The sequence below is a fragment of the Excalfactoria chinensis genome, chromosome 1 (genome assembly GCF_039878825.1).
Source record: "Excalfactoria chinensis isolate bCotChi1 chromosome 1, bCotChi1.hap2, whole genome shotgun sequence".
NCBI lineage: Eukaryota > Metazoa > Chordata > Aves > Galliformes > Phasianidae > Excalfactoria > Excalfactoria chinensis.
Genome location: NC_092825.1, coordinates 151,988,336 through 152,005,787, shown reverse-complemented (window position 1 = coordinate 152,005,787; position 17,452 = coordinate 151,988,336). Strand labels below are relative to the sequence as shown.

At 37.6% G+C, this 17,452-nt stretch overlaps 1 protein-coding gene across 1 annotated transcript in view; it reads right to left on the bottom strand.

The window, feature by feature from the left end:
* DIAPH3 (diaphanous related formin 3) overlaps positions 1-17,452 on the bottom strand; it is a 218,915-nt gene that overhangs the window by 180,962 nt on the left and 20,501 nt on the right. The window contains exons 3-4 of the mRNA XM_072344791.1: positions 12,719-12,892; positions 7,803-7,907 (exon numbers count right to left, since the gene is read on the bottom strand). Coding sequence (XP_072200892.1) covers positions 7,803-7,907; positions 12,719-12,892 — 279 coding nt within the window. The remainder of the gene's footprint in view (positions 1-7,802; positions 7,908-12,718; positions 12,893-17,452) is intronic.

Here is a 17,452-nt window from a genome sequence, read left to right as displayed (position 1 = left end):
GCATCATGAGCACTTGGAGAAATACTGTTTTGGTAACAAATTAATTCTGTGCATTGCAAATGTTTTAATTTTCAATATTCGATACAAAAAAAAATATATATATATCTGTGATGAACACAGGATGAGCGTCCAGGGGAGTCATGGCAGCAGCACAATAGCATGAGGCTGGAACTATGGAAAAAAAGACTACCTTTGTTCTAAAGGCTGAAGTAAACACCTCAGGGAAATAAACAAAAAACAGAACCAAATAAATAAATAAATAAATGGGGGGACTTGAATACTTTAAGGAGCAACTTAAGTTCTAAAAGATAAATCCCAGCCCAATGCAAACATGACTGCTGATGTAATAACATGATATTTTTAAATAAGAATTTTACTCAAATTTTGCTTTTTGCATTATGGTCTTTTTTGGTGGGTAGGGAGGCAAATGGGGACATAAGGACACAGAAAAGAAAATGTAGTGACAAAGCTAATGTATAAAACTGCTTTTATAGCACTGCAAACAAAATATTCCCTGTATTTCCTACTTTAAGCAAAATAAGGTAAAAGACAATTATTTCAACTCCTCACTGAATCAATGATATGAAATGTTGCTTACAGTAAGTTCAAAATATTAATGACCTTTTGGGAGGACACAAAATATCCAAGTGTTTTAAACAAAACAAGAGTCACACTGATCCAAAGCAGCCACAGAATTTGCAGCTAAAATTAAGAAATCTAAGAAGCGTTCACTATACTCTTAATAGCATTCACTCCTTCACACATTTTTTTTTTGGAGAAGATCAGGAGGAGGCATGCAACCTATATTTGGGTTGATCCTTTAGAAAGATTCAGTTTGCTGGGAGCAGAGGTATAGTTATGTAGATAGCGCTAAAGAGAATGACTTAGTAATACTTTATCATTATATTGGTTATATTATGAGGCTGATTGAGCTTAAGTCAGAAGTTGAAGCACTGAAAGTGATTCTTTCCTGCTCCTGGAAGCAAAGCATTATGAAAAAAGTTTCTGAAAGAGATGAGATTAAAAATTAGTAAGTGTGGCTGACAGATCAGGTGGTACACTGACATTCAGGTGGATCTCAACAGAAAGGAGAAATGTGTGCACAAAAGTTCCTCAGCAAGAAGTGTAAGGGATTGCTACTTCTCAGGTGCAGTGACACATGCTGGAGTCCAAAAAGTCAGAAGCTGACTTATGGAGCTCTTAATGGGAACTCAGTTGACCACAGTGGAAGGGCATCACCGGGTAGTCGAGAGAAGTGATCCTTTCCCTCTCCACTGAGACACGTCTGGAATGATGGGTTCAGTTGTGGGATCCTCAGTTCAAAACAGACCGAGACATGCTGAAGTGACTCTAGCAAAGCACCATGAAGATAATTAAAGGACAGAATCCCCTTAAGAATGAGAAAAGGATGTGAAGGCAAGAATTTTCAGCCCCAAAAATAGAAGGGTATGGGAAATCCAGTGAAAAAGTACAAAGTTTTTGGAAGCAGGGAGTAAAGAAGAAAGTCAGCCAGAGGTTAGGGTTGGGAGGTTTAATTTTTTGATGCAACGCATGAAATGTCATTCAAAACATGTCTCTGACTTGATGAAGATCCACATTGAGGGTCCCTTCCAATAATTAGATTCAATTAAAAAAGTGGATGAGATGACTGGGGAGGGACAGAAGGAGATTTAGCATTAGTTATCTAGGGATGTGAGGCAAGAATAATCACAGCATGGTTCTATTGTAAGGAACTTCAAAGGCTACCTAGTTCCAACCTTCTTCTGTGGACAGGGCTGCCACCCACTAGAGGGTGCAGCCCAAGGCCCCATCCAGCCTGGCCTTGAATTCCTCCAGGGATGGGTTAACATCTCTGGGTAACCTGTTCCAGTGTCTCACCATCCTCTGAGTAAAAGATTTCCTCCAAATATCTAGCATAAATCTCTCTTTTAGTTCAAAGCCATTCCTCCTTGTCCAGTCACTATCAAATGATGTAAAAAGTTGCTCTCCGTCCTGCTTATAAGTTCCCCTAAGGTAGAAAGTCCACAGTGAGATATCCCTGGAGCATTCTTTTCTGTTCCAGACTGAACAAGCCTAGCTCCCTCAACATTTAAATGTCCTTTCCAACTCAGATGATTCTATGACTTTATTTTATGCTTTCTTTGGCCAGTTGTACCATATTCCCAGTTGGAGTTCTATTGATGTTTCTGTTGGTTGGAGTTCTACTGGAGGTGATTTATGATCATAGAAATTAGCATTAAAAAAAAGGGGGGGGGGGGGGTGAGCAAGACCTTTCTGCTGTACAAATCAAAACTTATGAAGTGATATCAGTGATAGATGGACAGTTGGACTGGATTATCTTAAAGGTCTTTTCCAACCTTCGTGATTCAATGATTCTTTATAAAAACAGCTTCAGAGAGGACTTTGGGGGAAGATACCATCGCAGATCAGTTGAGAAGACACCACTGACTTCTGGATCAAGTCAACAGGCTGATCCTAACTTCCCCCCCATAGGGACAGATACTGCGTAAAATTATCACACTTGGCTAGATCTACTGATCCCCCAGGAAACTTAGAACCATAGAATCATAGAATTATTAAGGTTGAAAAAGACTGCTAAGATAATCTAGTCCAAACATCCACCTACTAACAATCTTGCCCACTAAACCTGTCCCTACGTACTGCATCTACACTTTCCCTTAGACACCTCCAGGGACTGTGAATCTATCACTCCCCCCAGCAACCTGTTCCAATGCCCAGCCACTCCTTCTGAGAATAAATTCTTCCTAGCATCTAGTCTGAATCTCCCCTGGTGCAACTTGAGGCCATTCCCTCTTGTCCTAATACTAGGAAAAATACCTGGGAAAAGAGGTTGACCTCCACCTCACAACATATTTTCAGGTAGATATAGAGAGTGTTAGGGTCTCCCATGAACCTCCTCTTCTCCAGATTAAAAAATTCCAGTTCTCTCAGCCACTCCTCATAAGACTTGTGTTCCAGACCCTTCACTAATTTCATTGTCTTTCTTTGGACATGCTTCAGGGTCTAAACACCTTCCCAACTGCAGTTCTCACCTGAGAACACTGCTGGCTCATGTTTAGCCAAGCATTGACCAACACCCTTAGATCCTTCTCATCCACGCAGCTTTCCAGCCACTCTGCCCCAAGCCTATAGCACTGCATGGGGTTACTGTAAACAAAGTGCAGGACCCAACACTTGGTTTTGTTGCACTTCTTCCCACTGGCCTTAGCCCATTGACACATCCTATAATCTCCATAGAGTTATTCCATGATTTAACACATTTATGGTTGGCCATTCTTGGTTAACCTCATATGCTTTGTAGAAAACATATTTATCCCCAATAAACCCAGTAAAAAGAATCTGTAATCTGTTGCTTTAATAAACTGAACTACTCATTAATCTAGACACTGGAGTTCTTAGTGTGCCCAGCTAAATCTCCTTAATGGTGGTAATGACCACATTTGACCACAACCACACAGATTGGGCAGCCCAAGATTCACTATTTATGAATATATTATTGTGATAGTGAACATGACCAGACTTACAGCATCAAACTGAGCATCACTTAAAATCTAAGCTATTCTGAGCCCCAAGGATATCTGAGGACAAGCTGGAATGTAAGGAGATTAATTTTCTGCCAATTTCTTTGTCTTTTTCACACAAAACCTATTCAGATATCTGGATAAAAGAGTTACCACCAATATACATTGGTAATGTCAGGAACAACATTCCACCTCCTTAAAAAAACATCTAGTTAGCAAGAATATTCCATGAAAAACTTTTCAAGCACTGGATCTAAAGCTGAAGTGCTTTCAAAATCACCCTCCTCACCAAGATAGTAACTTACATTTCCATCAGGCAAGTGAGCTGAGCTTCCCTATAAATATGTCCATGTTAAAGCTAAACAGAAATGAGGAAATAACTGCAAAGAATCTCTAAGCCAAAAATAAAAGATACCAACAAATTAAAAAAGCTCGTAACATTAAGAAGCACATAACAGTTTTGATAGAATATGAAAGGTAAATAATGTTGTATAAAACACTACAAATTAAATGCCTAAGGGAGATCAGTGACATGGATTGCTGTTTTATTATTCAACAGCTTGCATACTGAACACATCCATGCTGTTACAATAAATGCCCAAACATTTTAAGACGAGACAGTACATACTCCTGAGCAACAGTCTATGGAATTTGAGTTACAACTGCGACGTGTGTACGTAATCTAAGTCACATCTCTGGAGTAACAGTGGGTCAGGACTGCAATCGTGTGCATATGTATGCATGCAGTTCCTTGTGCAGTTCTGGATCTCCCCAGCTACTCTCTCTGCATGGTTGAGATAATGGAGAGGCTAGAGACAAGATGACCAATTGAACTCCTAGCAGCCATCACAACAAAACATTTAACTAAATTTTACGGAAGTTCTCCAAGTGGGAATTTCAAAAAGTCCCAGAAACATTCCTGGCAGCTCCTGCTGTGCAAAGACTAATTGATAAGCACTACTTGTATGCCTAAGCATATGGATTAATATCCTGGGTGGAGAACTTGTCATTTTCATTGACACATCACAGCAGTTCTTGCTGTAAAACTGACCAAGCTAGATACAGCTAAGATACTATAAAATAGTAGGTAAAACAGCCTTCTTTTGATGCAGAAATGGTCAAGTAGGAAAGTCATATGGACAGGACACACAGTTAAGAAAATTAGAAGGAAAGTCATATGGACAAGACATATTAGAAGGTGTTTTAAAAGTAATAGCAACACGTAGAGAGGTCACAGGGAAAATGAATCCAGCCAGACAACAAAAGTTTATTAGAATGACAATTCAGGAAGTCTCATCTGACACATCCAAAGACACCACCATAAGCAATGCAGACTTGCATCAATATCCAGACACTCTGTTTCACATTCTCTTCCCCACCTGAACATTATCTTGTGCTGATGACGCCAATGAACTGTATGAGTGTGTGCACAACATATCCACTGTACCAAGTACCACTTATTATTCATAGTTACAACACAGTTCTGCTACTTAATAAGAATATGATGCATCTGCCACTGCTCAAGTAAAATGAGAACTGTAGTTGATATCAATTGTGAAACTGATTATATTAGCTATATTTCTGCATGGGAAAAGCTGCTTAAGTTCAAAATGCTTGAATTAACCGAGAAACAGGAAATATCTTGAGGCATCAGTGCCTCTCAAAATTTAATTGCTCAACTGAAGAACAACTGGTCTGTGAGCAGATGCAGTATGAAGTCAGCATTAATTAATTCAGTTACAACATTACAAGGGAGTAAGCTAAACAACAAAAATGAAATCTTGCGAAGAAAACTCAGTTTAAAAATCAAGTCTGTGTATGTTTCACATACAGAGCAGTGAAACTTACTTTGGTAGATGAGAACACACACTCAAATAATAGCCTTTTAACACAACTGATGTTCCCTCTTCTGGAGGCTGGTGGCCCTGACTGTGGCAGAGGGGTCAGAAGTTTATAATCCTTGGGGTCCCTTTCAACACCATTCTATCATTCTCTGATTCTGACTGCTTCCTGATAAATAAGACACGATGCCACAGGAAACAAAAATTTTCAAACCCTGATGGTTTAAAGCAGTATATGATACGTACCTCTCAGGTGGTATTTTAAAGGAAGAAATAAGGTTGCATCTAAACACCGTACATTATAGGAAAACAAATATATACTAGCAGAATACTCTGAAGTACTTCAAAAGAATTATTCAAGCTTGTAAATTATATCATTGTCCAAATTTTCAGTAAGTTCCCCAATCACTGAGACTGTACATGCTCAAAAACTCTTCTGCAGGGAGCTTCTCAAAACATTAATAAAGGCTGACAACAGCATGTTTACGAACATGTACAGAAGCATACATTTAGCTGTTTAAGAACTCTCTAAGTAAAAAGGAAACAAATGAAGGAGTACTGGATTATGCCTGTCTGCAGAATTTTACTTGGAAATACATTCCTTAAAGCAACTGAGTGTATATAAACCTGCCAAAACCAGTGTGATCTCTAGATATACCAGTCATAGAACTATGCTTTGTAAACATTGGAAAAGCGTTCTGCACTTCCAAGAAAGAGAAATCCCGATACTGAAGCCAATTGTGAAGCTTTGGTTACAGTAGAGTCCACTCATCACCAAAGGCTCTTTCATATTCAGTGATTTATTATAGTAGGGACCTGTTCTCCATTTCAATAGACATTATAATAAAAGCTGCTTTAAATGAAGCCTGGTGAGGACTCTGTAGAAGAGTTGTAAATGAATATTTTTTGTACCACCACAAGATAGATTAGTATGTGTCTCATTAATAGGAAGAGAGACCTGAGATGGGATTACTTATACATAACATTCAGGCACCTATTCAGAATTTCAGCTCTCCTGAAAAGAACTTACACCTCTTTCCTCTAGTTAAGGTACACTGAAAGTTTGCTAAGTGCCATAGGGCATGCAAGTGCATTATTCCCTTAAGAAAGAGAGGGCCCCTGGTGAGTCCAATGCACTTGAGGCACCAAAGAACATGCTAGAAACAAAGAGTTTTCAAGGAGGATGGTGGGAGAGCATGAATTTCCCATCCCAACAGCACCAACACTAAATCATATTCATCTTCAGGACTACTGTATCAAACAGCTGAATTTATGCATCACAGTAAAGCTCCAGAAATCTGAATGCCATTTCTAGTAATGATAAAACAGTAGCAACACAGTTCAGTAAATACAAAAGTTTCTCAGTATGAATTATTTGTCAGAGATCTCCCTTTAGCACAAAGGAGGACAGGTGAGCTGTCAGGGAGAGGAAAATGGAAACAATAATTCTGGGGCAAAACAAAAGTGTGTTGGAACAAACCACTATCCTAGGGGAGGAAAACTGATCTATCTTCCTCAATAGAGTACCCCATATGGCTGCTCTGTACATACTGCATTAAGCTCAACTAGCAAAAAATACATGATGTGCAGTGGAATTCCAGGGTTACAGCCTGAACCAATGACTGAGCTACAAGAGTACGCGAGGGCCTGGAGTGGCAGGGGGGTCTGGAGCCATCCTACTTCCGTGTAATCTGAGTCTGTGTGGGTTCCCCCATTCTGACCGCCCCTTTCTCTCCTGCTGCGGGACTGTACAAACTGAGAGGGTCACATTCCTCAGCTTGTCCCTTTCTCCAAGCTGTTACCAGGAGGGGTGAGTTAATTCCTTTTGATACATTTCCTATAGCTCCTATTTCTCAAATAAAGGTACTGTTATTGCCCTCATTTGCCCTGCACAATGATAGCAAGAAGAAGATATCTTTATTGAAAATGACATTTGAAAGGATCAATGAAACTTAATCACTAGCTTACAGCCTTCAGTTCTTTGCAAGCATTAAGTCAAGAGCCAACACAAAAACTCCTTTCTTAGGAGTCTTAACACTATCATCAAGATGGTGAGGTTTCACTATGGAGGCTAGGTGTATCAACAATGTATAAACCTAGGTATTTTGTTCTGGGCTGAGAAACACCAGGGGTGTTGTAACAGTGGCCTGAATTTTTCTGATTTTCTGTAAAAAAAAAAATTATGCTGTAGAAAGGCTCATCTTAAACTATCTCTGGACAGTTTGGCCCTGCTCTAGGTATCTTTTATTTCAGCTTGTAAATTTATGAGATAATGTCCTTTAAAAATGTTTTTATCTAAGAAATAAGTTAATCGAAAGATTAGAAGAAAGTAATATGCAGACATTATTTTTTTTATTTATTATATTGAGTGAAGTAAATGTTAAGTCATTTTTCATATATTTCATAAAAATGTACTTACAGACTTTGAAGCAGTGCTAATGTATTGCATCACCATTTCTTTTTTGGTATTAAAATCCTTTTCTCTCAATGGCATCTTCTTGTCTTCATTTAAATTCATATCTTCCTAGAATGGAAACGGAAATAAAAGAAGCTTTGGCAACAAGCAGTAGTTGTTGAACCATTAAATACTGATTATAAAAAAACACAAATATATGAATTTAAGCAATTGAAAGTTCTTATACAAACAACCAAGTTAGGTGTTATTTAAAACCTCAAAAATTGCATCTAGCTTCCTCAGCAAAAAAAATCAGGGAAAAAAAAAAAAAGCAACTGAGCCAGGATAAACAAGTGCATTACAGACATAACTAGCAAAACCCCTTCTCAAATATCACTTAAAATTTTGAAATATATAAAGCTGGGCAATGCAATCTGCTTCTTTTCTAAGGGTAGTTCATAGAATATTCACTTTTACAAAAGGTGAGAACCAAATTCTTGATGGTTTGATCACTAAAGCAACACCTTAAACTGCTATCAAAACCACTGTCACATTTCATGCCAACATAAACCCAAGAGTCAAAAACAGCAGATGCAAAACCCCATTCAAGGCCACAGAGCAGCCATTCAGCAGCATTTCTGACTCACGGACTCCTAGTGTTCCAAGCCAAGGAATGCTCTGATCGTTACAATCAGTTCTACATTTTGTGACAACAGACCTTTCCTATCATGCTGTAGGTTAAAGTGACATTTATAAACAACACATACACACATGCATATATACATTTAGCATTATTATGGTCAACCAAACTTAGGACGAATTATTGCATTTCATCTGAAACTCATTGCCCACTGATGGGGTTTTGTCTCACAATCTCAGTATCAACGTGCATTTCACCTAGTTGACAGTCAAAGACAAAAAGCAAACAAATTCATCTTAGAATTTTAAGAAAGCAAATTGAAGATCAAAATGTAAAGATCACTTAAACTAGAACTTCCTTGTCTTTCCCCAGTTTTAATATGGAACAGGACAAGGTCGAACACAATTTCTAGAAATATTTAGCAGTTACTATAAATCTGAGGTGTAAGAAGTTGCAGAAAACGCTAGACCCTTTAAGCTGAATTGCTTCACAGTACAATTAGGGCAAATTCATGTAGATTCTGTTTTGTTTTTCTGCTCAGAGATGTTATCATTTTCTTTCTGAAGGACTAGAGAACGTTTCCTCACTTCAGTAAAATATGCACTTAAGAATTTCTTTGCTTTTACCACTAGTGCCAAATAAGTACACGGTGCATGCTGAAAAAAAGTTTTTTGACTCAAAATATGGTAATATCACAGTCTTTTGCCTCCGTGGCAAGTAGCTCATGCATTAATGCTACTTCCCATATCAGAAAATTAATGCAAAACAAGTTTGTCTAAACAAGCTGGAAGAAAGGAGGCCACACATACTTCAATCTTTCCTCATAGCTGTTCTATTCTTCAAAGTACTGTACTTCTTTGATCAAAAAAGTTCAGAGAGAAACTATCATCTTATGCCAAGAACAAAATTCTAGCAGTACATAAGGACACATACTCCTGACACATGCCACTTTCTTCATTTTGATAGTCACAACATACACTTACATAACACGTTACTTATGTAAATCTCAACAGTTCATCCATCTATTTTTCTTCATGTTACTACAGCTCCTATCCATTTTACATGAGAAGAACTCCCTTGAGAAAAACTCAAATGTTCTTAAATCTCTTATTTTTGTATTTATCTGGATCTGGAAGAAAAAATCAGCACTGTGTTTGCCCTACTGACAAACAATCCATGAAATAATTTGACAATTGCCTTATGTAATAGCTGAACACTGCATTTTGCCTCTTAGTAAACTAAATGTTGGGGGCATTACCTTGAAAAGGAATGCTGCACTTTCTTATTTTTTCTTGGGTGACAGTAAACAATAAACCACTATGATTTACTTAATGATAGATAGGTAACTTGCTGTCATTCAAAAACGCTGCACAACAAAGAACTAAAAATCAGGCTAAAATATGTGTGCTTTTAAAACACTGTTGGGATAATGTATAAAACTTTCATATGTCTGGGAACAAGACAAAGTAGGAATAACTCTTCTGTATTTAATATTATGGGGAAAAGGAAAAAAAAAAAAAAGGGAAAATATCTTTAAAGTTGCTAATTTTTATTAAAGCTTTCATAAGCAGCTATAGCTTTTATTTTAGGACGAGAATGCACACAATCTACCACACACGGTAATGTCTTTAGGATGTCAAAATCAAAGTACTAAGGATGGAAGCCTAAAAATGTAGCTTTAGGGTTGGTTTGTTATTGTTTTTGGTTTTGTGTTTGTTCTTTTTTTCTGCTTCCTAGCAAAACCTTAAGCAGGAAATTACATAATCAGACAGGACTACAAGACTTCTGAAATTCATCAGGGATTTCAGACATTAATATATGGTTTGGGACAAAAGGATTTAGGGACAACCTAAAAGGCATTTAAAATAGGAAACTGATAAGGAAGTTGTTCCTAATTTACTTCTTCAAATATATTTTTTTAATAAGTAAAAATTATTTCAAAGCACGTAAAATACTACAATTTTATATTCTCAACAGGTACATAAAAATCTTTATGCCTTGGGCTAAAAATTAGGAAGAAAAAATTAAGACAGACTGACATTAGTGTCCTCTCTAGTCTTTCCCTTGTTATCATGTACAGGTACTTCTCATTTCATACAATAGTATAATTTAATTCACTACCACCTATTAAATGCTGAACAGCATATATATGAAGACTTCTATTAGCAACACATCCATTATGATATTACAAGCTATACTCTAAAGAACTAAAATAAAGTCCATTTTGATATTAACAGATAAGTTATTTTTTTCTTGATAGTTCCAATAAACATCTTCAGGATTTTGTGCCTCAAAATTCTTTCCACAGGTATACAACTATATAGCAATACTAACCTCAAATGAAAATATACTTTTCATGTATATTTAATAAGGCTAGCTGGATTTCATTTTATATTTCAGTTGCATTTTTAAAGCTTACTTAAACAAGAATGTTAAGAACATTGAAATCAAAATATTCAGTTAAGCATTTTGAAAGAAAAGAAAAAAGGAAAACATGCCTAAGCTTCTTTCAACATTACCTGAACCTTTTCACATCTTCAGTACCTTGCCAGAAATATACCACAGGTTTTCTTTTGCAATAAAATGGAAATGCACATATATGCTATGTAAGGGAGAAATTAAATTTAAAAAAGTTTCATGTTTGCCTGTAGCAATTACATTCTTCTGTTTAAAGTAGTCTTGTTCTTTTAAGTTTTCTGGAAATAAAACTCCTGAGCTTATTGAATAATGAACTGAAAACAAAGACCTTGCTTTCCTTGCAGAAAATATCCAACATCTAACCATAATGAAAAAAAAGGAAGACAAAGAAACTAAGAAATCTAGCAGTACAGAACATATTGCATAATCCTAGATGTAAGGACAAGTTTATTCATAGGAAATATTCTGTCTGTATATGCAGTAAGAATTCATCTCTTGCTTTTTTTTTCTTTTTTTTTTAACAAAGGAAACACCAAAACAATAGAATTTTACAAATCAGAAGTATTCGTTTGCATGAGGAGGCATGTTAACTATGGTTTAGATTTCAACTCAGATCTTTTATTTCCTTTCAAATAATTTAAAATTATTCTCTAGGTGAACAGTACCTCTTTGGAAAATATGAGTCAGCCATCTCACATGGATGTCTTCCTAACAACAATAATCAGAAATGAAAGGAGCTAATGATCATTTCTGACTCTGGTATTATGTATTCTTTTACAATTCCATGATCAAAACTGAAACTCTTTCATGATTTCAGCCACCAGCTTCATAGAACATTAGTGCACATAATGCGAGGAAAATATTTATCCATGAAAACCCAAAAGGTAACATGATATACTCAGTGAGGTTTCTGATTTTAGAAGCTGTTCCCTTCAGTACTGACCAACTGATACTTTTCAGCAAAAGTATCTCCAGAAAGCTTGACTTCAGCAATCAAATTACAAAAATTACTGATCATAACTTATCATAACTGATCATATTGTTGTCATAACTCTCAACAATAGTAAAAATATACATTCAAAACTAAACACTACAGAGTACTAGAAATTATTTAAAAAAAAAAAAAAAAGCACTCCTCTAAGAGTACATTTAATTTCCTCCACAACCCAGTTCCTGGTAACTGCTATGGGCTTCACAGGTGACAATTAACTGTTAACTTCTGTGAAGACATTCTGTGAATCTCTGCTTTTCTAATCTCATTCCTCTCTCTAATGGTCATTTACTTTTAAACAATTAATTTTCCATTCCCTAAAATATCATCAACTATATACAAATGTCATCAATTATAAAGTCAAAAAAAAAAGCAAATAAAAAACACCAGTTGAAGTGGTACCAACATCACATGATCTTTCTGGCAAGTGACCACTTATTTATAGCAGATCCATGATGGGAGCTAAAGAAGAAACTACACTGAGACTGCATGCACCTTGAAGAGCAAACACTGCCTTAGAGGCAAGAACCCCAAGTCTTTTTTGTGCAAAAAGTAGCATGAAATATTAGATTCGAATGAGACCCTGCTGTGGCATTCAAAGGCATAAAGCCCCTTTATGTTTCAAGTCATTTTAAAAGCAAGCAGAATTCTCTTTCCTTCTCTCCTTAAAACCTGTTGTAGAATCTCACTTCTGATAATCAGAAGACTTTTGTTTCCATGTTAAGTATTCCAGGCACACCATTCTTGTCAAAATAATTCAAAGGCTTCATCCTCTTTCGAAATGCTCCAAAAAACATGGAACTACAACTAACAACAAAAATAGTAATTCAGGTGAAGATCATAATGCATGCTAACATTCTTTAGTGAAAAAAGTCAGTATAGGACACTTACCATCATTTTTTCAAACAGCGCTATGATTTCTGTTTCTGACAGGGGTTTTGGAACAAAATCTTCCACATCAGTAGGTGTAGATGACCAGTCTGTAGAGTGTGACTGCTTCATATGTGGCAGAGCAGGTCTTTCCTTTTTGCTTCCTGGAATTCTTATACTGGCAAACCTGTCCAACTGAAAACAGAAAGGGCATAATATTTCATACATTTTTTTCCATTTTGTATACTCCTAATTAAGATGGATATTCTTGCAATCTTAACATTCTTCTTTTTCTGTAGAAACTTACCTGTTGCTTAACTGCCTTACTTTAAAGTGGTTTCTTAAGGATACTATGAATGGTTAAGTTGCTTAGCCCTTCAGTAGCAAATAATTCATTATGAATAAACCACACAGAACATGAGAGTTTCATGCAAAACATTTTATCTATAAAACCAACAAAGGATTTATGAAGAGTTTCTCATAACCATTACATGTAGAATACAGAAAAAAAGTAGGTTTATTCATATATAGTTTAAAAATGTTTTTCTTAAGTCTGAAATGGCTGTATCCCTAACATTGTAAAAGAATATGTGACAACACTACTTTTTATTAAAAAGACAATTTGGCATGACTAAGACACTGTTCTATTTATTTTCCATTTCAATTATTACCTGAGCTCAGCACTTTTCTGTGTTCCAATTATTTAAAAATTCATTTAGATGCATAAAAGCGCAAAGGTCCTTTGTTAAAAATAAGTAGGATAAACTCAGGGTTTAATGAGTAAGTATAAGCTTCATCACCAGTATATGACAATGATTCTTACTTTACTCTTTGAAAAGATACATAAGCTTCTTTGGAAAAGTGTTTGGGGTTGGGTTTGGAGTTTGTTGGGGTTTTTTTTGTTTGTTTTTCCTGGCTTGGTAATAACTACATTTCAGTGAAGACTTATTAACTGAATTTTAAAATGCTTTCAGTGTTAGATACTGAATCATCTTTGTAACAGCCTTTTGAGCAGACATGAACAGCAATATTACATTTGTCAACACCAAAGAAAGTCCAGTTGAGATGCATAAAAGATTTTTGACAAGATTGCAACCTCATCAGTAGCCTCACATCTTTGAACTGGTATGCAAATACTATTGAGGTTTCAATAAATCTTGAAGATGAGTATCTTGAGATATCATTCAATAAGCACATCAAAGTTACCACACTAAATGACAAGTACTTATTATGGCACCTGTGAAGTTAAGATCAGAGAGAACAAAGAAAATTAATGACAAAAATTGAATATAAGTGTTCCACTCTCACCAACAGAGCAGGAACTGTCTATGCATAAAGAGAGGTTTAGAGGAAAAAACAAAAAGAATTTAAATTCTTCCTGTTCAAAATTGAAAGAGAGCGTTTTTGGAACATAGATTGCAAGCCACTCATACAGATGGTTGTAGAACATGCAAAAACAGAAAATAAATATAGCATAAACATAAAAGAACTCAGCATGGAAGATGGGGCCCTTCAGTGTCACATCAAACCAGCAGGCAGTACAGAAAGCACACTCAAAAGGAATAATTACACAGGCAAGACCCAGGAAGAAAGAGAATGCAACAAAAGCAAAAGGGAGGGAAACATTGTGGAAAGCAAAGTACAGAATCATCAGTGACAAAAGCCATCTCACATCTTGATCATACAGCAATTTCCCTTCCTGTCTTTAAAGCTCTAAGTCTAGGGCAAGCATGCAGAGATGAAGCCAGATTGTAAACTTCATTGACTAGACCAGAATCTTAAAAAATAAAACCATCAATTGATAGGAGAGCTGTCTTCTCAAATAATGGATAAGCACTGATGAAAGGCAGTACACCTGCTCCAAAGAACAAGTTAGCGAACAGCATTTCACTGTGCTCACATTTGTTATCTAGTGCACAACCCAAAAAAAAATAAATAAATAAGACCGAACCGAACCATTATATTTCAAGATTCTTAGTACAGAGAATTGAAGCAGAGGCAGAGGGAAAACACTTCGGCTGAGATCACAGATTTCAGCACAATTCACTAGATAGAGAAATGACAAGCAAGATGTGCCCTACACCCCTTAACTCATTTATCCTTATGTCACAGGTTAACCGAAAATCTACCTGCACCCGTGACAGGGAGGCAGCTGGTCCGCAGGGCCGCTGGCCCAAAAAGGAAAGGAAAAAAGGGAAAGGGAAAAGAAAACAGCGGCAACGATCTAAGGAGGCACACTTATTTACTAAATACTATATCGGATTACAGGTTAACACAATATAATACAAATTAATTGAAATTAAGGCTAACGAATCAAGCAAAATAGGAGAGTGAGTCCCAAAACCGAGAGGCCTACTGTAACTCTAGGCAAAACGGCTGGAACGCTCCCACACGCTCTGAAGAATCAAGAGAGCGATTCCAGCCTGCAAGTGAGATTATATAGTGTCCTTGTCCCATGACTTATCCCTGACCGTGATGTCCTCTGGGATATGTAGTCTTCTTCTGTGAGCTGAACATTCAGAAAAATTATCCATACTTGACATAATGTTATGATGTGGAATCCTGATAGCAAAATTACAAAACCATGACACCTTAAGAATCTCAGCCACTACCTCAGAGCACTTGTTCCACTAGATTTTCTCTCCTCCTTCCCATTCTTATGGCCTTTGTTCCCTAAGGGTTCCCTCTTCCTTCTCCTACTCTACAAAGGCAGAGCAGTTCTTAACATAAAAGGGAGCCAGTCAACAAAACCACTCTCATCAATGAAATTAAATACCCCACAGACCCAGAGTTTCTCTTATTCTATAAGGAACTGAACAGTTCAGGGATAATGGCTGATTCATCCTTGAAAAGATATATTTCATTTCCCTTCAGTTGTTTACATTTTTAGTTAATGCTTTGTTTTAACTTCTTTTAGAACACTAGACTATGCTAGATGCTTTTCAGCAGCATCACAGACAAACTTCTACTATTCTTATTTCACATAATCAGCCAATTCTGTACCACTTGTCTTAAAGGAGAAAGCACATTATCTGAATATATTTGTCAAGCAGAACAAGAAAGAGTATGTCAGATGCTAGCATCATAACCATTTAAAAACATTTAACAACCATTGACATTACTGAAGGGTTTACTGATCCCCCAACCTCTAACAATCTCCCCCAAGGTACAAGGAGACCACACCATTTTGGTCCTGCTTGCACCTTCCAAGGCCATTTTACATTGTGTTTCCTGGGCTCTGGGTCCTCAGAGGCAGGGAGCAGAAGATTATTCATGGTGCCAGCTTGTGGCTTGAATGAGGTGTCCTTGCCTGTGATTTGTATCCTAAGCAGGGAGGCCCAAGTTGTCTGCAACATTCTCAAAGCATTAGGTCTGCCATCTCTCAGTCTCTCATTCAAGTCTCGTAGGGTTTCGTAAAGCTCCTGCAAGGACTTCAAATCTGCCTGCAGAGTAGCCTCCAGGATCCCAATATATCTTTCTATTAATTAGGCCTGCTCCTGTTGGATTATAGGGCAGGTGAAACCACCATTTGATGTTGTTGTCTTCAGCCCACTTCTGCACAGTTGCTCCTGTGAAATGTGTACCTTGATCACTCTCAATGACCTCAGGAGTCCCGTATGATGCCATCAACCAAGTTAGAGCTTTGATGGTATAGTCTTGGTTTGCCTTTGCTACAGAATAGGCTTGCATCGATCCACTCGCAGTATCAACACAAGTTAGGGCATATCTGGCCTTGTCAGATCGAGGAAGGGGACCTATATAATCAATCTGCCATCAATGTAATGAGTTGTGTCCTCTAGCAAGATGGGCCATAGTTTCCAGCAGAGGTCTTGGTCTCATCTGTGAGCAAGCGTCACAGTCCTGACATGCCCAGACAATATCTGGTAACTGTAACATTGTTTTCTGTCCTACAAGTCATAATTTCCAATGCAGCCAGTGGGCTATGCTGGTGTACTTCCTAGCCAGCGAACGCGAGCCAGCGTGTCAGCTTCATTGTTGCCTGGTGACTGCAAGGGTTGATGGCCAGAGACATGGTATGCTCATAACTTCTGTGCCTAACCACATTCCATATATCAACCCACATATCTTTGCCCCACATAGGTCAGGCATGAATCATCCAATCCTGAGTGGCCCACTGTGCTATCCAGAGCATAAGCCCTCGGTAGACTGCCCAACTATCTGATATTCAGAGTGCTGCTGCCAGGTTCTTGAGTTATCACCATCCACACAGCTCATAGCTCAGCTACTTTGTCCATCCCCTTCCTTGAACCAAATTGTTTCAGTTGAGGGATGGTATGCGAAAGCTCGCCACCTACTTGGGTTCCCTCTGCTAGATCCATCTGTGTACCAGGCATCTTCCTGAATAGGGTATTTCCCCTCCTGTACAGGACTCTTCTCTGGACAAGTAAACACTATTTCCTCAGGTGTCTCACTCTGGTATGTTACTAGCCCAAGTATCTGTTGCAGCTTTTCTTTCAGTGGAGATGGCAAGTTGACATCACTGATTACCCCCCATTCAATCGTCTCCGCCATATCCATGTAGCAATACTTGCTCTCATGCAATGGTAGCTTTACCCACTACTTGTACCACCACTCGCCAATCTATCAGGCATCTGCAATTGGCTTTTTCTGTGCTTGGTGTGCCCGAGCTGATCAAGACTGACAATGGCTCCAATTACGATTCCTGTATGTTTCAACATTTCCTGCAACTTTGGGGTGTGCGTCATGCTATGGGCATCCCTCACAACAGCACTG